This window comes from Panthera uncia, chromosome C2, assembly GCF_023721935.1.
Source record: "Panthera uncia isolate 11264 chromosome C2, Puncia_PCG_1.0, whole genome shotgun sequence".
Taxonomy (NCBI): domain Eukaryota; kingdom Metazoa; phylum Chordata; class Mammalia; order Carnivora; family Felidae; genus Panthera; species Panthera uncia.
In genome coordinates, this window is record NC_064810.1 from 102,750,013 (window position 1) to 102,776,274 (window position 26,262).

General features: G+C 44.1%; 1 protein-coding gene across 2 annotated transcripts in view; it reads right to left on the bottom strand.

Annotated features, from left to right (window-relative positions):
• The window catches only part of SCHIP1 (schwannomin interacting protein 1), a 122,654-nt gene extending 96,689 nt beyond the window's left edge, over positions 1-25,965 (bottom strand). The window contains exons 1-2 of one of the 2 annotated variants that reach the window (XM_049628633.1): positions 25,889-25,965; positions 24,661-25,362 (exon numbers count right to left, since the gene is read on the bottom strand). In XM_049628633.1, the coding sequence (XP_049484590.1) occupies positions 24,661-25,344 (684 nt within the window). In that variant the 5' untranslated portion in view covers positions 25,345-25,362; positions 25,889-25,965. Of the gene's footprint in view, positions 1-24,660; positions 25,363-25,576; positions 25,724-25,888 lie in introns of those variants that run through there. The other variant, XM_049628634.1, reaches the window with a different exon arrangement.
• Positions 25,966-26,262: the final 297 nt, after the last annotated feature.

The window sequence follows — 26,262 nt, forward strand, 5'->3', positions numbered from 1 at the left end:
GTTACCATTTATGGAGCACTTCTCAGACACAGTGTCAAGTGCTTTACATACACAATACTTTAATAGCCCTGCAACATTAGTGTTTATTCTCACATCATAGACAAAGAACTGAGCTCAACAGGGTAAGATACCAAAGTGGTAGAGCTGGGAACTCAAAGCCAAGTCTGTCCTCTGCCCAAAGCCATGGCCCTTGACAGGACTTTAATAAAGGCTTGTTGAACTGCTCTGAATATGACACAAGGAGGGCACTATCATTACCAATTCTATCAGCCCTACAAATGAACACACAAAGGAACTGTAGCAAAAAGAGATACCATGGAATTCTAATCTTTAGGAGAAAATGAGTCATTTTTTTTTCTAGACACAAGACAGAAACACCAAGATAAGAACAGCTATTATGAGGACAGATTTTTACACTCAAATATGAACATGACTTCAAATAAAATCTCAAAGTGAAATGAGAATATGACACAGCATTCTATTCTCTGAGAAACTTAAATGTGATATTAAAAACAAGCTGAGATTTCTGGGGTGCCTGGGTGGCTCAGTTGGTTAAGCATCTGACTTCGGCTCAGGTCATGATCTCATGGCTCATTTGTGAGTTCTAAGCTCTGCATTGGACTCTTTTCTGTGAGCACAAACCCTGCTTCAGATCCTCTGCTGCCCTCTCTCTCTCTGCCCCTCCCCCACTCATGCTCTCCCTCAAAAATAAACATTAAAAAAAAAAGCTGAGATTTCTGTTTCCTTCATTAATATAAAAGCATTTCCTAACAATGGCTGGAAAATAATCTGTAGGTTAATCTAAATAGTTTAGTAGATTCCCTCCCTTGTTCTTTATAAGAGGTCCCTTTATCACAAACACTGCCCTCACTTGTGATATTTTAGTAGAAATAAGTGAATGAAACTGATAGAAGAGACCAACACAGGAAGGAAGGGAAGCAAAGAAAGCCACGAGCTGCTGCTCTATGATGCTGAGGCTGACACTCGCAAACCACATTTCTCAGGCAACTTTGCCACCTGGCTCCCTGCTAGATCCTGACCGTGGGAGGCACCCGTGGGAGACCGGCCAGTGAAGGGAAAGGAAGGAGGTGTTTCATGAGATCCACCTCGTCTATGACATTCCTCTTGTGGCTGCAGAGACTACCAGTGCTAGGACAACCCTTCTGTGATCTGACTGTGGCTGCCAGATGCGCGCCAAGTATGCTTCCCAAGGACGGCTGCATCACCCCACCCCTGCCAGCACAACCCCAGGGCACCTCCAAGGAAGGTTCTGGTTACACCATCGCTTCCCTTTTGTTCCCTCAATTCTCAAGGTGGTGGCTGCTTCTTGCAGTTACTAGTCTCTGGGTTACCTTGACGTCTACTTTTTCTTCTTCCTTCACTTGTGTAACTAATTCCCCGCAGGATATCTACCTCGTAAAATTTATAGAATGGTTTCTATTTGCTGACTGGACGCTGGGAGGGTAGGACAATGAAACCAGAAGGTTAAACATGAGAATGCACCTGTTTTGTGCCGTGTCACTGAGATTGGTGTGGATCGACTTCTTGTCTGCACTGAGGTCCACGCACAATAACCCACGGCCGTTCCAGGGCCATCTATCCCCATGTGCTAAGGCTATTTATTCAAGTGTCTTTCACAAGAAGTTCATGGCAGACAAGGTGTGAGGTGTTATACAGACTCAGCCTACAGTCTGATTTCTCAGAACCAGTTTTAAGGGACTGTCTTTATTTGAAAGGCCAAATTTTTGGTGCCAATGAAGGCAATTGCAGGACTCTACAATAAAAACACTAAAACAAATAGTATAAACATAACTTTTTTACAACACAGTTTGGTTCAAATATCTTTATTAAGAAAGGAATCCCATTCTTAATGTAAAATCTAAAAATAGCATGATGGAGGCAGGAAGCCAAAGCTCAGGGAAAAATGACCTCTAAATGGACACGGAACATTTTGAAAATATTAAACGTGTAAATGTTTTTTCAAAGTCAAGTTCCCTTCATGCGCAAAGAAAGATGGAAATAATCTCCTAAGGGGAGATGGTAACTTCACCCAAATTAACAACCAAGAAAGGAAACTCAACACATAAAGGGCACATATTAACAAATTCTAATGCTGCCCAAGATCCTCTTTCATAAAAGCAGTGTATGTTACATCTAATGAAAAGTTACTATAAAAATTAAATGTTTAATGATTCGCTAAAAGTATTTCCAATCTCTGTGGACTTTGAGCCCCACTGCTGAGTAGAGTTTGCAGGTCAGAGAGAAGCGTTCTTACAGACCAGTAAAAACTGAAGTTGTCCATGTAAAGGATCCATTCCCCAAACAATGGCCCTGTCTAATCCTCGCACAAAGTCCAGGGAGAGAGGGCCTTGGGCAGGCAGGACGTGACCATCCTTGTAGGGGGTGGTGGTGCTGCAATCAATCATCCCTTTCCTTGGCTGACTCTCCATTTCCTTCAGCTCAGCGTTCCATAGTGTTGCACTAGGAGGGACTACCCCTCCCAAACTGATAGGATTATTCTGCTCACAGAGGTGGTTTTAGTTCTTATTATAAATCAACAAATTTACACTGATATTTTTTTACACATCAGCGTGGTAATCTTGATTTACTTGAGTACATCTCTGAAAAATAAAACTACCTTTCTTATGATCACCAAATCTGTATCTGAGCCATGAGGCTAAGGGAAAGATCCTGGATTACATAGATCAGCGATTCTCAAAGTGTGGTCCTTGGATCAGCAGCATCAGAATCACCTGGGACTTGTGAGAACTGCAAATTCTTGGGCGTAACCCCAGATCTCCTGAGTCAAGGGGGTGAAGGCCAGCATTCTGTTTTAATAAGCTCTAGATGTCTCTGTGGAGGTATTTTTTTTTTAGATGTGATACACACTTATTCATAGACTTGGAGTAAAGCAGATTACCCTCCACAGTGTGGGTGGGCTTCACCCAATCAACTGAAGGCCTTAAAGGAAAAGATTGAGGTCCCCTGAAAAAGGAATTCTTGTCTCCAGATGGACTTTGGTCTCAAGACTGCCGCATCAACTCTTATTGAAATTTCCAGCCTGCCAGCCTGCTGTGTACATTTGAGACTTGTCAGTCCTGAAAAGAAACAATTCTTTAACATAAATATCTCTCCCTCTCTCTCTCTCTCTCTCTCTCTCTCTCTCACACACACACACACACACACACACACACACACACACATACACACACTCACCTATTGGTTTTGTTTCTTTTTTCTCTGGAAAACCCTAATACAGGTTTAATGTATGTGTACATTAGAACTAGGATTCTGTTTTTTCCAGTAGTATAGTGCCTAGAACATAGTAAGGCTCTCTATATTTTTGATAAATGTATGAACTGTGGTAAGCCTACTGAAAAAAGGAAGTGGATAATTCGGCCCTGTGAGGGGGCTCTCGGAAAACAGTCAATCCTGAGGATACCTCCACTAAATTGCTGTGAGCAATAAACCTCTCCTCAGGAATCTTCTAGAGTGTATAGATGAACCAACAGGAAATCACATTCAGGAATTGTGTTTAGTGTTTCTGAGTTTAATTTCTTACAAGTGAAAGAATGCTCGGCACTCAGCAGGCCATTCTTAAGATTCTGCTCTATCCACAGGACCCACTGTTTTAAGTGGCCTGGGCACAGTGACTACATCCTATAATTTCTGTTATGCCTTGTATCTAGAGCATGATTTTAGAGTAGATTTTTATTGTATACTGTTTTTCTGGAAAGAGTGCAATCGAAAACTTAGTCTCAAATACTGTCGATTTTAGTGTTTGCCTCAATCTATTAACCTAAAGAATGTACTTTTCTGAGTGATGGGAACAGAACTCATGGACAAGGACACTCCCCTCCACTTCAGCAGGGGTCACTAAGAACAAAGGCTAAAAGCTTAGGCTGCAGGCTGAGGGTATTGTTTCTGAGGGTCAAGAGTCATCTTGATTAGACTATTTGAAAAGTCTGGGATGGTCATTCAACTGCCCCACGAAAGCAGAAAAAGTAAACATTCTTCAGTTAACCTTCTCCATCCCCCGCCTACTGAAGCCCAAGTCAAGTTTCTTTGAAACTATGCCAGATTTTTAGCACTGGACTGCTAAAGTGGACTGACTCAGGCTGAGCGAGGGGAGCTGGTCGAAAGGTAAGCAGAGGCAGGCAGAAAGGAGGACTGAGGGCCAACAGATGCCTTTTCAACAAAGTAGTCAGTCCTGAGGTTGAATCTATGAAAGTAGTTAAACTACAAAGGTATTCTCCTGGAGGAAAAAACACTAAGAATTACTTTGTTGGATTTGCTCCCTTCACCTAAAAAAAAAAAAGCTTAGAATTTGAGGAACCGGATTCCTCATTTCACAATGTATCCATTTATCTCCCTAAACTCTCAGCAAGGCGCAGGCTCTGGGGCAGGGCCTGGGGCAGGCTGACAATCATTTAGCCTCCACAGACAGGCTTACAGGCCTGAGCCAGGTCTGTGTGCACATGCATGGGTTAAACAGGCACTTGAAAGTTGGAGGAAGGTGCCTCAGCAACTTCTAGAGTTTGTAAGACAGCTCAACACACAAAGGTTTAGAGACTCCCACCCTACATCAACTCAGATGGGAGTTACTTTGAAACAAATTCTAGGTATTTGCTGCAAAGTGTAAAAGTCTCAGAGTAAAAATAATTAGATCTGTAATGAACCTTATTAACAGGAAAAAATGAAATGAAAGCTATTTCCTTGTAGAAAATAAGCAAAACATCTCATTTTGCAAGCCCCTCCCCCAGGCAGAAACAACTAATTATGTCTTTTAAATGTTCAAACTGTTTAAAACACAACAAAAAAGTAAACCGCACATACAACAAAAATATAGACGATGTATTGAACAAGTTCCCAATCAAATGAATATCACGAAAATAAATCTGATGATTTCAACCAGTTTGTTTCATATAACCAAGTAATCATTGTCCGTGAAAGAATAAGCGGTTCCAGTGACAGACAGCTCTTTTGTTTCTGCAAGCAGTGGTACCCTGGGTGTTTTGTTACAACTTCTGACTAACATCCTCTTTATTCAGATTGATTGGGAAAATATATTTTTCTTTTGACGGAGTTGGGTTGTTTTTCAAAGAATCACTTGTTTCAACTTACACTCTTCTACGGTAGCACTCAAATTCGACACCTCGTGCATCACTCACAACTTGCCTGCTCCCCACTTCTCAACAAAAAAACCATGGCCCCGCGGGGATGGCTCTGTATTTACATTCAGCCGCACACATCAGCATTTACCAGGGTGAGGCCGCTGGCTGTCAACTCCTGGCTCTTAGTCAATATTTAATCGCCCTGCAGTTATGTAGGGAGAAGGAAACATTCCATCTCCCAATACATGCCTTTAATATGAAAAAAGCTTTCATTACATTTACAGAAGCAGGGTTACGCTTTTCAGAAAAGCTATCAAATTGAGGAGTTGCACAATTGTTCCGCTATGGCATTTTAAGTGTATTGCCATTAATAGGTGTATAAAATGAATCATACATAATTGTGATTATTTTTTAAAGTTATTACAAAGCTTTGGGTTCACTCTACAACCTTTTCTTTGATGGAGAAGGATGTTAGAGAAAAACTAGGCAAGACCTGTCTAGTTCATAACCTCTTAGCTTTAGTTCAGTCTCCAGGTCACAAAGTAAAAAGCAACCATACTAAGAAGAAAAATCAGGTTTCTTCGGACTTTTACTTACTGTTAAAACCTTCAGTTTTGTTGTTGTTGTTTTTATTATAATTTTTTTAATGTTTATTCATTTTTTAATAGAGACAGAGCATTAGTTGGGGAAGGGCAGAGAGAGAGGGAGACACAGAATCTGAAGTAGGCTCCAGGCTCTGAGCTGTCAGCACAGAGCCCGATGTGGGGGTCAAACTCATGGACTGTGAGATCATGACCTGAGCTGAAGTCGTACACTCAACCTACCGAGCCACCCAGGCGTCCCACAGTTTTTTGGGGTTTTTTTGATAGAGATTTGTAAATAATTTCCTAGACCCGGCACGATGCCATTCTAAAGGATAACTAAAGGAACAGAAGTCAGCGTTTAAAGGAAAATAGTAATAGAAACTGATGGGTGCCACCCACGTTACAGGGAATCTGTAAGCTCCAACCAGACAAAAACGTTTCATGTTTCTCGTGTAGCAAATGGCTGTTCTAACAAGCTGATCACCTGAGCTGGAGACGTTTTTACCATTTAAACGAGATCTGCAATGTTCCGTAGGGAAGGCTCATGCATTACTTACGGTGTTAAGATAAAAGGAAAATGGCAGCGAAGGTGAATCAGAGTAATAAGTATTTAAAATGCCTTAGCTCAAAGGCACACAGTTCTCTTTCATTCCTTCTACTAACCAGCGACCAGGCTGAACAGGTGTGGACTTGCTCAACTGGATGACATGTGGCAGGAAACATTTCACTTTAAAGTTGCAAACTGTATTTGACATTCAACAGTTTTTCACTGTGGGTGGGTAGAAGAGAGAATTCACCTTTACCTCAGCTCCTACAATTCACTGGTCCTGCACTGATGGAAGGGGTAAAGGAGGGAGGGGTTTCCCTAACCTCCCTGCACCTGCCTGCAAAGAGGCTCCTGAAAGGAAGACCCAAGACTCAGCTCACATGGCTGACTGTTGGAATGCCTGACTCTCAGCCCCCAATCCTGTCAGCATCTGGCATTTCAACATCTCTGCCCCATCTCAGGTCAGTGTGCCTACAGCTTCAGGTAAATCACAAGTGGCCCATCAGGAAAAAGGCTGGAGCTTTGTTTTAACATATTCCCAGCCCACAGCACCCAGTAGACCATATCAGGATACCCCACAAATATGCCAGCTCCTATCAACCAAAACACTCAAGAAGTTCCTGGAGCCTGAGAAGTTTAACATTAATTCACTACTCAATTCAAATAGCTTCTTCCCACTTAATTTCCTAAAAGGGTACCCACGGTACCCCTAATTCTCTGGGTACAAGGAAAGGGCATTTCAAGCCTTGTGCCTATCATTAAACTCTTTGCAACATAAAAAAAATACTTTGTTTACTACAGGAAGATTGCACAGTTATTTTATTGTACAAAAGATGGCTTTTAGGAGTAGTGGTGACAAGTGCCATAGATGAGGTGCAGACTCTGATGCCTGGGGCGTGTTTATTAGGAAAGAGAGTGATTTTCCTCAGGCTAGTCCTGCCTCCATTTCCACAAACCTTTCCAAACTCCTTCCCAGCCCTCACCCACAGCCCCACCCCAAGAGGCAGCTACCTGGGGCAAGGCCATCCCACCTGGCACTGGGCTCCCTCCTCTCCAGGTCAGGGTCAGCTGTCCTCCTGCAGCTGCCTCTGCAGGTGGCTGAGTGAGAGGCTCCCAGACCACCCTTCATAGCACTTACCTCAGTAAGTAACTACCCGAGAAAGTTGTTTAATGTCCATCTCCCTCACCAAAATAAACATGCCACTTGGGCAGAGCTCAGAGCCATCTCATCTCCCTAGGGTCCAGCATCATACAGCTACTGAATACATGGCTGTTAAGTAAGTAAGTACATGAATAGGCAAGAAAAAAATCCTGGAAGGCACTGGGCTCTACTGTAGCCCGAACCCCCTCTACTACATCTTACCTGACCTTGTCTCCCTTCCTGGTCCTTCAGATGTCAGTTTCTTTTGTTAGACAGCCACAGATGACACTATATCTGAATGTGGCCCCAGGACTTTCTGGGTGTGTTGCCCACCAGATGGGAAGGACTCTGAGGCATGCCCCACTGTTCACGGTTGCCTGTAACCTGGTGACCCACAGTCCTGTTCTGTATGTAAAACAATTTATGAGGAGCAGCTAGCCCAGGACTAGGTGTCAAGAGAGCAGGAATGCACCATTTTATCTCTCAGGACCTCTGCTCAACCAGAGGAGCATTAAGACTCCTTCAAACCGACATATAGGGCAAGTTTTTGACTGGTCTTAATGGACTAGACAGATTTATTAGAAGCAAGCAAAGGGGTATTGGTGGGAAAGCAAAGGGAAGAAACATAAAGCCATGCATTTATGTTCAAAAGAATTTTTAACTAATTGATTAAAAGTTTTCACTTATGAAGAATTCTCAAATAGCAGCATATGGGTACAAGCAGATATTGTATATCCAGAGATTACAGATGTTTGGATGTGGCCATGGCCATTAGCAAAGACAAGCAGTTATCATGTGATGAATGGCAGAAAGGCTAAATCCCAAGAATCTGGTGTAGCAGTTTTACTAACTGAAAGTAGCACATGGCCCTTGGAGCCAGCAAGACCTGCCCCAGCTCTGTGAGCCGCAGTTTCCTTGTCTATACGGTGGGAGTACCTGCCTCACTGTGAGCATCAGGCACAATAAGTGAGAAGCAGCCAGCTCAGTACCTGCCCATAGCTGGCACCCCGTAAGTAATAGCTATTGTTATTATCACGAACGCAGGTTTAACCCGCGTTTCTTCAGTCCTCACAGCATCATTATGCTCTTCGGCAGCAGCTGGCACACGTGTGTGCTGATGGGATTTACGTCAACCTCTTAAGCTCCATGAGGGCGAGAATCGCCCTGACATGACGGCTCCACGAGAGCATCTGCTCACCCTTATCCTCCATACCTAACACACAGTAGGCATTCAATATATATATTTACTGAGTGAATAAAGCCATGAAGAAAAAATAATGGCATATATTAAGAAAAGACTTGGCAGGGGTGCCTGGGTGGCTCAGTCGGTTGAGTGTCCAACTCTTGGTTTTGGCTCAGGTCATGATTTCCTGGTTTGTGGGATCAAGTCCCAGGTTGCCAGCACAGAGCCTGCTTGAGATTCTCTTTCTCTCTCTCTGCCCCTCCCCCACTTGCTCGCTCTGTCTCTCTCTCTCAAAATAAATAAACTTAAAAAAAAAAAAAAGGAAAGGCTTGGCAGACATTATTTTGCAGCCTATGCTTTGTGAAAATCTTCAATAAGTAATTTTAAAATCTAGCTTGTACTCCTAAATGAACTCAGAGACTTTACTCCTTCAAAACTCAGAGACTTGCTACTCTTAGATCACACAAGAGCATAGTTTCTACAAAACAAAAATGGCTAGAAGACAGTCTTTAATTCACATTAAAAAATTACACAAGATTTGTATCATACTAGTTGTTTTTATCCCAATAATTATAAGGAGGCTACGACTACTATTCTGGGCCAGGACCATGTGATTCCAGAGCCAGCTGATAACCACTCCCTCATTAAAGTCTCAGCTGCATCATGAGCACACGTCTGGACTGGCATCACAGGGCACTGGGGTAACGCCTGCAACTGCAATTGATGTTTCAGCCCAGTGTTTGATTCTTGGTATTTGCATCACCAGCCGTAGGTTGAACCCTACGTGATCCAATTAGCTTTGATCCTTTCCAAGACTGCTGAGGTCACCCTTAGATCTGCCCAGTCACCCCCTAAATGGGTACCATGAGTCACAGGGCAGGGAAGTAGAATGAGGGTGTATGGACAAGATGCCCTGGGCAGACGAGCTATGAGGTCTCTGTGTAGGATGTCGATGTTCTGTTTATGACAAGTCCAAAGTCTCTCCTGCTCTGTGTGCTTATTTCCTCATCTGTAAAATGAAGAGGACTGGGCCAGATGAGCTCTAAGGTCTATTCCACCTTTGGTATTCAATGATTCCGTTTAAGACTCAAAAACCTTAAAGACTTCTACTTAGTGGTATTGGGCCTACAGATATCATATATGAACATGAGTCATAAGTCAAGAGACTGTTTGCTGTTATCAGCTAGGGTTCCTGACTGGAAAGCAATAAAGCCAACACTGGCCAACCTAAACTCACAGACTCAACAGGAGGTGGGCCCTGGAGTAGCAGCTGGAAACACAGAGAGAGCAAGGCAGGCTGGGAAGGCTGGTTAGCAGAAGCAGGACATGGTCCCTCATGGGAAGGGTTTGGCAGTCATTACTGCAAGGCCCTCTGGCTGCTCCTAACGGTCTTGCCATGAGTGCTCTAGACCCGATGTCCCAGAGGGGCCCTTCCACCTGCAACAGCGCCAGGGGAGGGAGAATCTGCAACCGAGGTTTCCAGAACATGAGTCAGCCACTGGCAATTACCCTTCCACCAAAATCACACACAGCAGAGAAGGGATAACTCCCTAAAAGGAACCCGGGCCCTATTAGGAAGGGTAACTCATGCTGGGCACAAAGCCCACGAACATCCACGATGGGGGCAGGAACCCAAGAACACAGGGGTCGGTGATGTCAAAATAGCCTATCCTCCAGCACAGCATCTAGTGAATTTCAAGAGAGTATATACTCTGAAGAATCTATTCAAAACATTGTGGTCTAGAAAGCACTGTTTCCAATGTGATTTTATGGGTTTTGCTGAGAGAAACATTTACTTAGTAGTATCATAATCCACAATACATTGAACATGTAATTAGTAAAAGAATTCTGGGAAATTTAAACAAGCCTAAGAGGAAATCACTGATCCTCTCAGCCAAGCCAGGCCACCAAAGGCAGAGAATGACTAACCAGGAAACCCTCTTCATGAGAAATCACGGAATCACGGGGACATCCTACTGCTGACAAAACTAGGGGTGTGTCCATTACTAGTTTAGTTTTTAAAATTCTGATGATTCAGTCAACAAATACTGAACATCATGATATGTCCATTTCTTTTCTTTTTCCACTTCTTCAGGAGTCTCAAACCCCTTTCATAGTTATTTCTAATCTGTGAAACCTCCCAAATTGGTTTCCATGACTTGTCACTCATTTTACATCTTGAGTGGCATTTGTCCCCCAGGTCACTTATAGCTGTCTCTAGTCAACTGTAACTTATTCCTTTCTGCCTGAACTTTCATGCCGCCCACAGAGCCTTCGCAATTCCACCAGAAACTTTATTTATTTATTTATTTATTTATTTATTTATTTATTTATTTATTTTCGAAGCTTGACTTTAAAGAAGCAAACCCCCAAACTGAAAAGCTGCTTCCTAAAGAACAAACAACAAACAAAAAATGTGGATGTCGGGGAGCCAAATAATATTTCCAAGGACAGTGACAACTTGTGGCTGTTTACGGGCCACAGGAAAGTAGACGATGGGCAAGTATGCAGTTTATGCCACGTTGGGAAACTCCCAACACAGCTCCTCATGCCTGCCTTCCTGATTAGAGCTGTACCCTCCACAGGTATGCATGTGTTCCTCTCTTTCCCTGCCCTGCGTGTCTGCGTCACTGCTGCACACGCTTTCCCCACCGGGCAGCAGTAGTCTCCACATAGGAGGGACTGAGGAAGGGGACCTGGTTGGAAGAGGGGCTAGACTTGTCTTCAAAATGCATTTACAGGGGCACCTGGGTGGCTTGGTTGGTTAAATGATCAACCTTCTGCTCAGGTCGTGATCTCACAGTTTGTGAGTTTGAGCCCCACATCGGGCTCTGTGCTGTCAGCACCAAACGCGCTTCAGATCCTCTGTCCCCAGTCTCTCTCTGCACCTCCTCTGCTTGTGCACTCACACACACACACACACTCTCTCTCTCTCTCTCTCAAAAATAAATAAAATAAACATTGAAAAATGGATTTACAAAAAGCAAACACACAGTGGAATATTTGCTTAGGTTTCATGTTCGCTTGGGTTGACTTTGCAGGGAGGTACAGGAGACTATGGGGGGACCCAACTCTCCCCTCTCTCAAGCCACAGCCTTCGAGGATATATTACTTATTACCATTGTTGACTAGTTGTAATAACTTTTAAACTGTAAAAGCTAGTATAAATCCAAATAAGGCCTGTAGTTTAGGTAACAATACGGTGTCAATGTTCATTTCTTAGTTTTGAGAAATGTGCCACAGTTCTAGGAGGTGTCAACATCAGGAGGAGCTGGGGAAGGACGTTCATGAACTTTCTGTAGTATCTTTGTAACTCTTCTGTAAATCTAAAGTTATTCCAAAATAAAAAGTCATTTTTAAAAAGCTAAATGAACAGTGCTTCCTATTTTTCCTAAGGGAAGTGAATCAAGACCCCAAACTTCTCTCACTTGTTTGAAATCTGTAATGGTACTTAGAGCCAGTAGTTCTAAAGAGGAAAACGAACAAACAAACAAACAAACTTCCCAACCTCTATACTTTCAACAGTATATTATGTAGTAGCAGCTGGAATTAAATAAAATCTAAATATGATTCAGCAATATTGAAGTTTCATTACATTCCATACAATAAGAAATTTTATTAAAACTTACCCCTACCACCATCCCTTGAATTAAATGGTCTCAGAGGAGTTTCCAGCAGATAAAAGAACTGAGGCCACATATCCTGCAGTGTGTGTGTGTGTGTGTGTGTGTGTGTGTGCGCGCGCGCGCACGCATGCGTCATTATTTAAGGTAACTTGTTCTTAAAGTGTTCCTCCCTTTTCATTATTCATAAATAATGAAAAATGAATCATGGTACATTTCCCAGAATCCAAATAAAAACTCAGTTTTTGAACTGCTTTGAAGATGAAAGAGAAAAGTAAATTCTAACTTATGGGATGTGTGTAAGAATTAGGTAAAATAGAGCAAGGTGTACATGTTATCTCTTACTTTTTTTCCCCCTCTGGATGTTATTGTTTCAAATTATTTTAAACATAATCAGTGTTCTTAAATTTAAGTGTTCTTAAATCAGAACACTTCATGAGTTTTCCCTCCTGGCATCTCTCGTTTCTAGTATCTCACCAGACCTCTTAGCAAGCCACCCCTACTTCGCCCACCTCACCCCCCCACTTCAGGAAAAGTCATGTAACCTCTCTGGGTCTCTGTTTTTTCATCTATGAAACGGAAAGGTTGGGTTTGGTGTGAGGTGGGAAGCTGGTAGCCCAGAGGCCATATTTTGAAGAGCTGATATGTTTGTTAGCCCTACAAAATTAAGTGTTTTTTTTTTTTTAAGTTACACGCCAACATTTCATATTCAAGCTATTTCTCATAAAACCTTGGTCTTGGGCTTCTCCTGTTATGTCAGAATGCCGAGACCACATTCTGGCATGGCAGCAAATCAGCCAGCGTGGAAGAACACACCCTCCAGTTCACCTTGGTCCTGTTCCCCCCTGACCCACTGCCCTCATTAGTTACCTACATGGCCTCTGGAAGCATATGGGTTTGCATCCTTCCCATGGAATGTCTCCCAGCTCTAAGATTTGGATTCCCAGTGTGATTGTTTATTAGTAACACAGAGTTCTAACTTGGCCACCAGCACAGTGGAATTTCTGTAGGGGTCTTACTCATATGTTAGCACACACACCACAGCTGTACATTTGCTTTGTTGAGTGTTTCTATATGAAACACAAGAAAAATAAATCTAATATTGAAACCACATACCAGAGTAGAGCAGGTATTCAAAAAGCTTTAAAATTACTGCGGCTTCAAGTTGTTCTTCTAGAACAAGATCTGACTTTAAGGGCTATTTGGGTCAGGCTGTGGGGCCACTGTAGGCTGGGTAACAACCCTAACGGGAGATCACTGGTTACATAATTTAAGTATTCAAAAATAAAATCCCAATGGTCTTCTCTCTTACTCCTTACCAATTTTAGAGTGGAAATAAAAAGGACAGAGCACTTAAGATGCAGTTGCTCATAATAAAATGTCAGACCAGGTCAAAATGGACCAAAAAATTATGTAAGATTGCACAAAGAAAAAAAAATTGTCTGCAATTTTCATAAGTGGTATAATTTTTAGCTACTGGTACCATGAGGAGAAAAACAGAAGGCTAAATTGGTTTTGAAACTATTTGAAAACATGTTATTTTTATAAGAGTGGAGATTAGCCTTTAAGTTCTTTTCTAAGAAGACACTGTGCAGGTTCCCAGAGGTCCAGGCCCTTCTTATTTTGGAAATAAGTTTAACACTACTCTTTCTTTGCGTGGCGAAAAGGGGGTACAAGCTATCACGCTGCTGGACTTGACATTAAAAATACCCCAGCATTTTGTAACACAGCAGCTTTTCTCGTTCTGTTTTTATTTTTTAATGATCTAACCTCATATCTAAATTTATAACACTACTGGAGATCTTAGGAATTATGAGGAAATTACCTCATTCCCTTTAAACTTTTTTAGACAGGAAAATTCTTTCCATATATGGCAAACCCAGAAGGAAGCAGAATCAAATTACATTAGTTTAGTGGTTGCCATGACTTACCTGTTGTTTTGTTCTGAGCATGCCTACAACCTATTAGTGAGTGAAGGGACCCTGGTCACAGCCAGCAGGCCAGGGAGAGTGCCCACTCTTGTCTCCTCATTACCAGGTGGTCCATGGGGGCACCTGGCCAGGAGCCCTGGTCATCAGAGGTGCTCAGTCCTAGATGAGCCACTTTCATACAGACTTTGAACTGGTTCTCTACAGACAGGTGACATGCACATGAATGAAAGGACACAGAGGCAGGCTGAGGATCACAGCGGGGGGGGGGGGGGGGGGAAGGGGACCCTAGAGGAGAAAGCAACAGGTGTGTACCGCTAAGGGGACAACAACATGCCAGATCAGGGGACAACAACATGTCCGATCAGCTCGCCTGTGCTCAGGGAGGTGCTGACAGGCAATCTGCTGCCTGGAGGCTTGGCCATGAGGCTGAAGAGACCATGCTCTACTCTGCCTTTTGTCAAGCACTCTGAGAACCAGCCTCATCCACCTGGGCAAGTGGAGCAGCACTAGAAAAGCCCAACCCACACATTTTCTTGATAGGTTTTTGTAATATTTTGTACCAAAAAAAACCCAACTCTGTGAATAACCCAGACATTCATTTCTACAAGAAAGAGTTCTGAAGGATCAATCATCTCTATTAAGACATGGGCAATAAAACCCTCTTGAATTGATAAATTTGCAGAAATCAGCTGCTGACTAATGCATGGCTTCTTGTAAACCATAAAAATTGAAGCTTTTTAAAAACATATATACTATGCTAATATCCCAAGGAAGAAAGATCCACAATCACTTTCAAGAAGCGTAAATACCGAGGAGTAACTTTGAGAAATGGAAGGAAATATAAGAAGAAAAAAGATGAACATGATATTGCTGATGACGGATATACCAGAAAGGTCATTCAATTACAAATAAGTATTAAATGTTTGGGTGGAGGTTCAGGAGTATCAGTAGAATGTACAGGAACAAGGATTCAAGTATCAGTAGAATGTACAGGATAATTGCCACTGTATCAGGAAATCTGGATTTATCAGGAAATCTGATATACAAAACTAGATGGAAGAAAACTGGTAACTCTTTTGCTTCCGGTAAACTTTCCTTTAATATGACTTCATATCAGTTACACACAACTAAAAAAAATATTTCACAAGTACTTTTAAAAAGCCATCAACCTGGAGCTGAACAAACACTGGTTGAGTTCATTCCTATCACTTGAGTATTTCCTAGCCTAAACCATCATCTTTTGAGTTATATATACCTTCTGGAGAAAATACCACCAAAGTAGGGGAAAATGGGAATAACCTCAAATGACACAAACGTTAAAAAAAAAGAGGTCAGGTGGGGAGAATAAAATTAGTTTAAGCACGTGTAGGAATGAAAACCGAGAAAGACAAGTGATAAAGATTGGTGATAGAACATGCTCGACCTAAGTATGTAACAAATATATAAGGAAAATAACATCACAACAGTGAAGTAGTAGCCAAAACCAAAATGAAGCAAAGAAACAAACCAAGAGCAGCTGAAACAATGAGGGTGCTGACAGATTTGATGAGGCTTGGTTAAGTGAAGGACAATGGTTATTACAAGTGTCCTGAACCTGACAAGAAGAATTTGTGATGGCATGGTTCTACAAATTTACATGGGAAACTGAGAAATGTCATACAGGGAACATAAAAACCCAAACACGTCTCCCTTTCCTGACGTCCATTTTTCGATTCCTTATTCTCACCCACATTCTGACGAAGCCTGATGTCCTTCCTAATGGAGACTCTTTCACGGGCTGCTACTTAACTCCACAAATGCTTAGCTTTCTAGATTTTCCTTGATTTTATTATCTTCTCCTGTGGGGGCTTATAATCAACTATTCACTTAAAAGTCTATTTCTACTTGTAGGTGAGCTGCATAGAGATCTTCTCTCTCCTATCTTTTTGAACCCGGGCTCTGCCTCACGGTCTGACAGTCAATGGAAGGACTTTGTACAAAGAAGTGACCTACAGAAGGGTGAGCCTGAACCCTAGTTGCTCCCTTCTCTGCCTCCTAGAACTCAGGTGGCTCCTTGCAAAGTTCTCAAGTGCCAGTCATCCACTGGCCCAAAGAGAGGGAAGGACTGTGCTGCCCAGTGGTGGAAAGGAGGCTGGACAGACAGAAAAAGGAGCAGTAATGGAAAATACTGTCAACCCAGGAAAAGCACTGTTTTTTTTTTTTTTTTAATTTTTTTTTCAACGTTTTTAATTTATTTTTGGGACAGAGAGAGACAGACAGAGCATGAATGGGGGAGGGGCAGAGAGAGGGAGACACAGAATCGGAAACAGGCTCCAGGCTCTGAGCCATCAGCCCAGAGCCCGACGCGGGGCTCGAACTCACGGACCGCGAGATCGTGACCTGGCTGAAGTCGGACGCTTAACCGACTGCGCCACCCAGGCGCCCCGGGAAAGCACTGTTTTGTTGGTAGAGATACACACAGTGATGAACCGAAGTCTGCATAGAAGGAAGCAATTTTATGATTGCCTGAAAATGTTGGTTTAAAAAAAGAAAAAGAGTAACAAACAGTAAAATAAAAACTTTTGATCAAGCGCTAAAAAGTAGAATCTACTTCCAGACTTGGTCAGGCCTGAGCTGAGGATGTTGCATGAAGTTGGGTGAAGATGTTTAATCTCCATAGACCTGTTTCTGCCTTTAAAAATGATGAGGGTTTGATGAGAAGACCTCTAGGATTCTTTCTGTCTTTAAAATCCTATTACTTTTCTATTAAAAATGTTCAATTTCATGATTGACACTTGAATTTCTACTAAAATTGTATGCAAAATAATCTCCCAGTCACTGACAGTATAAAGTATCATCTGTCCCACCTAACAGCTTAAGGAGCATAAAGCTGCTAAGACAAGAATTTACAAAAGCCTTTTTTGTTAAAATTCTTGGGACTGAATTTCAAAAGTAAGAAAACAAGACCATTCATGTGTTCAGGGGTAAAGGTCTAGGAGTAAAAACAAATTTCTGTTTTTAAATGCAAATGCCATAGAGTTTAGATAAGCTTTTAAGAAAGGACCTGGAGTTATTATTATTAGCCCTTGGGTAGATAAGAGACATACCCACAAAAAGATAATTGAGAACATAAGACAATGTCACTGAAAGAGCCTGGAATCAGAGTCAGAAATTGACAGGTCGGTCTAAGTTTTATAAGGCCTGAGACTTCAGGCAAATCCCTGAACCTTGCTGAGCCTCAGTATTATCATCTCTAAAACAGGAATCATTACTGCTTTGTTCAAATTTCAGGTGTCATGAGGAAGGAATGTGATAATGAATATGAAAACACTTAAGACTGGAAAGTCTTTTTTAAAAAGCTAAGTATGAAAAAGTGGTATATAAGTGGAATAAAAAGTTCAGAAGAGTGGTTGCTCAGGGCTGAGATGATCAGCTGCAGTTTCCCAAAGAGGTGAGGCCCTGCATCAGAGTGGACCTTGGAGAAGCAAGTGCTGGGCAGGTCGGTGGACAGCAGCATGTGGACCTGCTCCGAAGCCAAGGGCTCACACTGGGCTTTCCTGAGTGAAATAATAAGGAATGGCAGGCACAGGATCTGGACTTGAAGGCATGGCAGAGCCAGACATGGATGGAGGAAGGTGACAGGATGTCAGTGGTAAGGTGATCAAAGAGCTCAGTGAATGTGTGATGAGAATGTCTACATCTGTTTTACAGATACGCACTATCCTGGAAATTTTCCTTAGGGTGTTTTAATGCACCACTACATGCAAACTAGTTGGTAGGCAAAGGTTTCCTTTAGTCCACCTACAACACTTTCAAACGCTGTTCCATTACAGGATGAACCATGTGATGGTAGTTTAAGTACCCACACAGCCCCAGAATTTGTAGTTTACCTGCAACCTAATTTTTTTTTAAGTTTATTTATTTTGAAAGAGTCAGAGAGAGCATACACGCACGAGGGGCTGAGAGAAAGAGGGCGAGAGAGAAAGAATCCCAAGTAGGCTCCAAGCTCAGCACAGAGCCCGCTGCAGGGCTCGAATCCATAAACCATGAGATCATGACCTGAGCCAAAATCAAGAGTCAGACACAACCGACTGAGCCACGCTGGTGCCCCTGCAACCTGTGTTTTTTTTTATATCCAACCATATATTTCTTTAAAATCTTGAATACATGCTAATGGATAGAGCAGCTTTTACAGCTCTTAAACAAATATCAACATAAATTAGAAAAACAGGCAATGATGGCACTAAACATCTCAAGGTAAAAGGTTGAAGCATAGAATACGATCAGCCCTGGTAATTTCTGGTTATGATTAAAAAATCAAAAAGACTTACCAATGCTACGTACTGCTCTGTAACTAACAAGGAATAAGAGATAGCTGCATACCACACATAATATTTTCACTGCTATGCCCTGCACTGCCAAATCACTTACAAACTTTACAAACTTACAAACTTTACAATATTTTGTAGGAGTAATAAAGACCTCTTGATTCAGTCCATAAAAATGGCAATTCACATAATCTAAACATAGCCCAAGTAACTACAGAAACAAACCACTCAGCCATTCAAGCTCTTTCAGTGGTGTCATTGATAGAGATGGAGTACCTGAGCTATAATTCTTACAGAATAATACATTGAAAACAACCTGTAATTACTACCATTCTGGAAGAAACGTATGTAATTTAAAGTTTGCTACTAGTTAATGGTACAAATAAAAAGACATTATTTTCAAGTACTTTGGAAAAAACTTCATCAGGAGAATTTGCTTTCAATTAACATGTCGATTAAAATTATTCTTATCTTCTCATTAAATGAGAAAATGTACCTGTCACAGGCACTAAAAATAATAAAACCATAATTAAAACATGTTGGGTCTACAACTAGAACTCTTTAATTTAAAAATGGGTTTTGGAACAATAGGTGTAATGATTCTGGTTGGGTGTAAGATGTGATCCTCCTACTCTCTCATTGTTGTAAAAGAGAGGGAAGCAATCCCCCCAGTCACCTGAAGAGAGAGGTTTTGCAAGTCCCCAAGGACATAGATGGAACAGAGCAACCAGTGGGAGAGGAAGCCAAGGTTATAGTGAGTGCATAAATAATCATGGTGACAGAAGCAGCTTCTTTGGAAAACAGGCAACTTCTAAAGTTGCTTACTGTATGATCCAATCATTCTACTCCTAGGTATTTACCCAACAGAAATGAAAGAATATGTTCCTATGAATGAATGTTCACTGCACTTTCATTAGTAATAGACAGAAACTAGAAACGGGAAGCCTGGGTGGTTTTGTCAGTTGAGTGGTCTACTCTTCTGCTCAGGTCATGATCCCAGAGTCATGAGATTAAGTGCTGAGTTGGGCTCTGTGCTGAGTGTGAAGCTTGCTTAAGATTTTTTTTCTCTTCCTCCTTTCCTCCCCCATTCACGCACAGGTTCTCTCAAAATTCAACAACAACAACAACAACAACAAGGAAACTAGAAACAACTCAAATGTCCATCAACAGGGAAATAGGGTATATCCATAAAATGAAACACTACCTAGCAACAGAAAGTAGTGAGCTCTTGATATATATAATAATATGGATGAATCATAAAATATTACATGCTGAGTGAAAGAAGGCAGACAAAAACTGAGTACATATTATATGATTCTACTTACATTCATCTTAGAAAATGCAAACTAACCTGCAGTGCTAGAAATAAGACCAGTGGTTGCCAAAGGACAGGATGGGAGTATTACAAAGGTGCAGGAGGATACTTTTTGGGGTAAGAGATATGTTCATTATCTTGATTTTGGTGATAGTTTCACAGGTGGACACATGTCACATGAACCCATCAGATTATACATTTCAAATATGTGCAGTTGGTTGTATGTCAATTCTACCTCAACAGTTTTTTTTTTTTTTTTTAAGAATCAAAAAAATGGGACAAGAGGATAAGTTTCTAGGCAGAATAGGCTAAACTTGGAGGACCTCAGACCCTGAGGAGAGAAAACCTCACAGAAAGACCATTGAGAAAAAGAGGTATAATTATACTCCGTTTAGGAAGAGGAGTACATTGAGGCAATGGGCACCCCCACCCCAAGAAGAGTGACAGGGCTACAAAGAAAGATCCAGGAGAAGCAGGAGGAAAGAGAAAGCTGACTGCTTGGGTCTGCACTGAAAAGAGGGAAACCAGGTTTCCCTAGGATTGATTGCCCAAGCCAGTTCACCAGTCATAGTAGGCAGGGAAATGAGAATTTAGGGTGAACACTAATATAAGGGGGCAGGACTCCCTTAAACTTGCCACAGCTGGTTCTAAATCTGACATCAAAAGCACCAATCCCCAGTATCTTTCTTTACTTCTTTACTGTGTGTGGCCCTAGATGGGGGCCACACACCTGAGGTGATGGAAGCCCAAGGCAGGACTGTGAGAAACAGGTAGAAGCCAGATGAGCAGGGCCTGGCCAACTGGATGAGGCACTTCTGGGGGTAGTTCTGGTAGTTGGGTTGAACAGCTCCCCTCCCCATGGGAGCTACTGGGGATAAGACAATGGAGTAAAGAAACCCTGGTGCCCTCAAGGCTCCAACATCAAGGTTGGGGGTTGGGCCATCAAGGAAGAGGCTGGGCCACCTGAGGCAATGCAAGTTGGTCCAGCAGGATAGCAGGAGGTAAGGTCACCAAAGCGTTTCCTTGGGGTGACTCCCTTTGGCACCTCAGAGCTCTGACCCCAAAGACAGTTCTTGGCACCATCCAAGCCCATGCTCTTTGGCTGACACCAAGCTAGAGATAAACTGCTTAAATCCTACAGGAAGGAAAGGTCAGCCTTAGGGTTTAAATGTTGTGAGTTTTTAAATTTGCCTCTAAATTTTCAGTAGATTAGGGAAGGCTGATGGTCAACACATTTTTGAGATCTTAGTTCTTCCTTTTGAGTGTTTTGCTGCAGCCATTATTCCATCAAAACAAATCAAAACTAAACCATGTTTGTGAGAAGAGACTCATAAATAATGGTATGTTGGTTATTTCCTAATTTATTTCTGTCCTTAATACTTACTAGGGAAGCATAAGAGGGGACTTGTCATTTAAGAAACCTATGGAGGTAGAAGCCTCTTTCCTTCCCTTTTACTTCAAATTGATTTTAGCATTAAAATGAGAAAAAACGTAGTCTGATAGAAGAAAACCTTTCATAGATTACTTATGGGCCCTTAGGCAAATCACTTACTTCAATGGGCCTCAATTTTTTTTTTTTTTTTTAATTTTTTTTTTTTTTTCAACATTTATTTATTTTTGGGACAGAGAGAGACAGAGCATGAACGGGGGAGGGGCAGAGAGAGGGAGACACAGAATCGGAAACAGGCTCCAGGCTCTGAGCCATCAGCCCAGAGCCTGACGCGGGGCTCGAACTCACGGAGTGCGAGATCGTGACCTGGCTGAAGTCGGACGCCCAACCGACTGCGCCACCCAGGCGCCCCGTCAATTTTTGAAACTGTAAAATGAGGGGGTTGGTTTAGGTCTGGGTGTGTGGGTCTAATAAACCATTCATTCATTCATTCATTCCTTCATTCATTCAGTATTTGAGAACCTACTGCATCCTGGGCAGTATCACAAGCACGAGGCTACAATGATTAAAAGAGAGGCAAGACCTCTACACTACAACTTGATTCTCAAGAGACCAAAAATGAAAGGGAACCCAACAAGATGTCAGGTAGTGATAAGCACTAAGAAAACACAAGGAGTGCCTGGGTAGAGTGCCTTACTTTACTTTGGGGGGCGGGGGAGGGAGGGTGGTCAGGGATGTGAGGGCTGAGTAGTCTGGAATGATGGGAAAGAATAAGCCACTTGATTCCAAGGAGAGGCAACCCCACGGGCAAAGCCCTCAGGTGGGAAGAGCTCATTTGGTCCTCTTCATAGGTAAAGGAGAACCTACCCCTCTTTTTCATTTTATATCCTTCCTCCAAGTAGTCTGTATTAATTCCATTTACATGTATTTATACAGAGCTTTTTAAAGAGGAACAAAAAGGGGCACCTGGGTGGCTCGGTCGGTTAAGTGTCTGACTCTTGGTTTTGGCTCAAGTCATGATCTCATGGTTCGTTAGTTCAAGCCCCACATCGGGCAGTGTGCTGGGGGTGTGGGACCTGCTTGAGATTCTCTCTCCCTCCTCTCTCAAATAAATAAATAAACTTAAAAAATTTTTTTAAAGAGGAGCAAAATGTTTGATTTGAACAACTTATTCCAGATAGGCTTTCTCCTCTACATGACTCCTTTGTTATTTTCAAGTTTCTGTCCTCATAGTTATAAATTCTTCCACTTATTCCAGGCAGGAGTAAACAGCATTTAAATCAGTGTTTTTTGAATTTTATGACAATGACCCATAGTAAGAAATAAATTTTACATCATGACCCAGTGTTTACATAAAACCAAAGCAAAAGTTTTTAAAACCAAGCTTATTGTTTTATTTCATATCTTTTTTTTAAATGTTAAGGTGATTTCATGGGTAACTTACAGTATGAAAAACACTATTCTAAACCGACACTGGCTAGTAATTTTGTTATTAACAAACCAAAAAATGGTAAAATTGATTAAACAACCTCAAAGGCTCTCCCCTCCCCCTTTTTTCTGTGCACATACTTGCTTTAAAGAAATGGGTTTCAGGTTTTTCTGCATAACTTGTGGAGGAAATGCCCAGAAGGGACATTTTCAGGGGGGCTGGGGTGGAGGGAAGAGAACTCAAATAATGCAAATTGTTCAACAGGTGAGGAGACACCTTTGGTTTCAAAGATTGCCCAAGAAGGAAAGATTCACAAAGTCTTCATAGTAATAGGCTGTGTGTGTGTGTGTGTGTGTGTGTGTGTGTGTGTTGGGGGAAGGGATGGTGTTAAGTAATTTATTAAATTTTAAGTTCTTAGAGGGGAGTCAGTCTGTACCCTACCTCCCCTCACCATAATTCAAGTCTCACATGGACAGATGTGTAACTGTAGCACAGAGAATCAGACCTTGCATTTAGCACATAGTACACAGGTGCTCAATAACATTTTGTTTAATAGTTATTAAACAAAAAATATCAAATAATGGGGTTCGTTGTCATTGTCAAATCCTAACTTTACACGTACACAAATTATTATATTCTCCTGGAATGTATTAATATCATGCAATAGTAAATGAGATGTGTTTATCTTCAAGTCATTGTTTAAGTCCAAGGAGCTTAATCAGGTATTTTTCTCAGACACTAAGTGGGAAAAGGATGTTTTCTATTGCAAGGTATAATACATAGAATTGGCTGTAATGGAAAGATTCCACGTCTGCTAGTGGCCATGGTAAACAGCTGGGATTAAAATGAGTGTGTTAATTTAATAGGTAGTTTCTCAAGGGACACTAACCAGTGGGCTCTGTCAGCCAAGGGCTCTCTCTGATAGAAACCATGCCAATTTCTCTGTGAAACGTGGTTAGTGTCCTCACCCCTGAAGTCAGAAGTGCATGCACCCAATTTCCAGTAGCCCCAGGGCCCTGGAGCAGAAAAATTACACCTGCAAGCCAGCATTCTCCCACACTGCCACACAGCTGCCACACACAGAAAGCGGCTTATTGAAACCGTGTGCCCTTCAGCCCCATTTAGGGACATCATTAACGATTTCAAATTACAACTGTTGCTTTATCTCAAAACAGTGATAAATAGCGGAGCTACATTCATGACGCTTTTAAGTCATTGATTTGCTCTCCTCTCAGGGGCAAAAAAGATGTTGAGACAAGTGCAAACCTGCCAGAGCTTCTTATTATAGATGCAGCCCTCCTTCTCTCCCTCTCTCTGTTCCACTTCAGCACCCCTCCCTCTCTGGATTTCCTGAATTGAGGCAGTGTGGCCTCCGGTAAGGAACTGCAAGTGGCTCCTTCTCAAAACAAGGAGGGCTTCACCAGAGAGGCTGAGGCGACAGAGGCAACAACCACTCTCTCACCCTAGCAGGTCAATGCCCTCCATTCCCCAAGTCAACAACAGGTCGGGTTTCAGAAAGGAACAGAGTCTCAGGGCAGGGCGGTCACCCATTCAAATTCAGGAGCATCTGCTTAAACGCGAGACGGAACAAACCCTGCTGCCATACCGGAGGTGTGGGCAGGCGAATGTGAGCGTGTGCACAGGGACAGACTATACATGGGCGAAACGTTAGTGGTAACGAAGGGAGACCCACCACGGTCGACAAAGCCACAACTATTACCACTTGAAATATCACCCGCAGGGCACTGGCTTCGGTGCCAAAATTTCCCCGGATTTATTTTCAGGCAAGTGACTCACAATCTCGTCTCCATAAGTAATTCCATTAAAATGAGTCGCCGGTTCCACTAACTCGACTTTCCGCTGCCCTCTGGCTGCCCCTCCCTCCTCTCCGCCCATCCTGCAAACCCAGACAGCTCACAGACTGAGCAACCGTACCCCAGGGTAGCAGAAGGCAGGCTCTCAAGCCCGGCCCCCACCCTCGCGGAAGGATGAATGGGGCCGCAGGCGGGTGGGAGAGCCAGGAGGACGCGTGCGGGCTGTGCGCGCGGTGTGTACGCGTGTGTGCGCGCGTGAGCACGCACCCCCGGCCAACTTACGGAGGTGGAGTTGGTCCTCGTTTGGCCCTGGTTCCGCACCTCCTGCTCCCGGAACTGCAGTCCAGCCAGATGCTTCTCCAGTGCCTCCCAGTCCATAGGGGGCACCGGGGGCTCCTCCGGGACACACGTCCCGCCGTCCGTGGGCTGAAGGCAGAGGACCCCAGTTGCCGGACCCCGGCCGCCGCGTCGGCCCCGCGCGGGCTGGGGCTTCTGGACCGCCCGGCGGGGGCCCCGAGAACCGCTGGGCCGGCCGGCCAACACCACCACGTTGCCATTGTGCCTGAGGTCCTGGGGGTCGTGCGGGTGGAGGTTGCCGTTGGGCACGGGGGGCGGCATGGCAGTGGTGGCGCCCTTGCCCCCGCCGCCGCCGCTGCGGGTCCTGGCGCTCACGTCCCCCGGCTCCCGGGCCGGACAGCGGTCATCCCGGTACCCCCGCTCGTCGCGCTCGTCCTCCTCCTCCTCCTCCTCCCCGTCCTCCTCCGGCGCCCACTCATCAATCACCTTCTTCTGGTAGACCGGGAAGGGCTCCTCATAGTCCTCCAGGGCAGACACCAAGTCCAGACTGCCTCCCGGCGACGACGAGGATTTGCACTCGGAGCAAGGGGTCACTTTGGTGGAGTTGGACTGCGAACTGGTGCGGCTGCTGCTGCTGCTGCTGCCGCCGGCGTCACTGCCTAGATCCATCCCATCCTCTCGATAATCCTAGAGGGGAGGAGGCAGAGAGTGAGCTGCCGGGCCGAGCCTGCTCCGGCCCCCCGCCACCCGCCGCGAGCACCCCGGCCCAGTGCCCCGAGCCTGCCTGGTCGGAGGTGCACTCCCGAAGAAGGCCTGGGGACGGAGCCGGCACGAGCTTGAGGCTTCCCTTCGCCCACCGCCCCCCCCCCCCCCCCAACCATACTTCCTCCCAGTAACTAACCCTCAGATTAGCAAAGGGGGTGCCCAGCCACCAGCGCTCACACTTTCCATAAGAGGGTCCCCGGGGCGCGCATGGACTTTGTTGTAACCATTTTGCGCCGGGAGCACCCCTGCACCCCGCCCCAAGGATTCTCCGAGAACCAGACACTTTCCCAGAGAATTATAATTCCCTGGGGGCGGGACCGAGAAGAGGGTGGGCGGCTACTGAATTCGCACCTCGTTCCGGGCGCCGAGACCACCCCCCACTCGGCCCCGCCTCGCCCCGCCCCCGCCGGCGGCTGGGAGCCGGCTCGGTTCGCCAGCTGAGCTTTACTTTCTAAGGAACCGCAGGCAGCTCGGAGGTCTCACTCCCGCCTCCGCGCCTCCCTGACCGGCCCCTCCTCGGCCCGCCGGAAGGCTCGGGGTGGTGGGGCGCTCTCCGCTTTCGCAGGAGAGGGTGGCTCTCGCCACCCCCAAAGGTGTGCGGGGCCGGGCGCGGCGGCGGTAGCTGCAGGCGCCGCCGCCGCCGCCGCCGCCGCCACCGCCGCCCTGGGGGAGGGAGGACGCGCCCTCCCGGCGGCGGAGCCGGTCCCGCCACCGAGCATGCCCAGAGGCTGCCGGGCGCGGCGCAGTCCGTTCTCCCGGTTTTCGCGGCTGCAGTCTCAGGGCTTGGGTTCAGAGAGGTCGGGAAAAGGCCGAGGGAAAGGG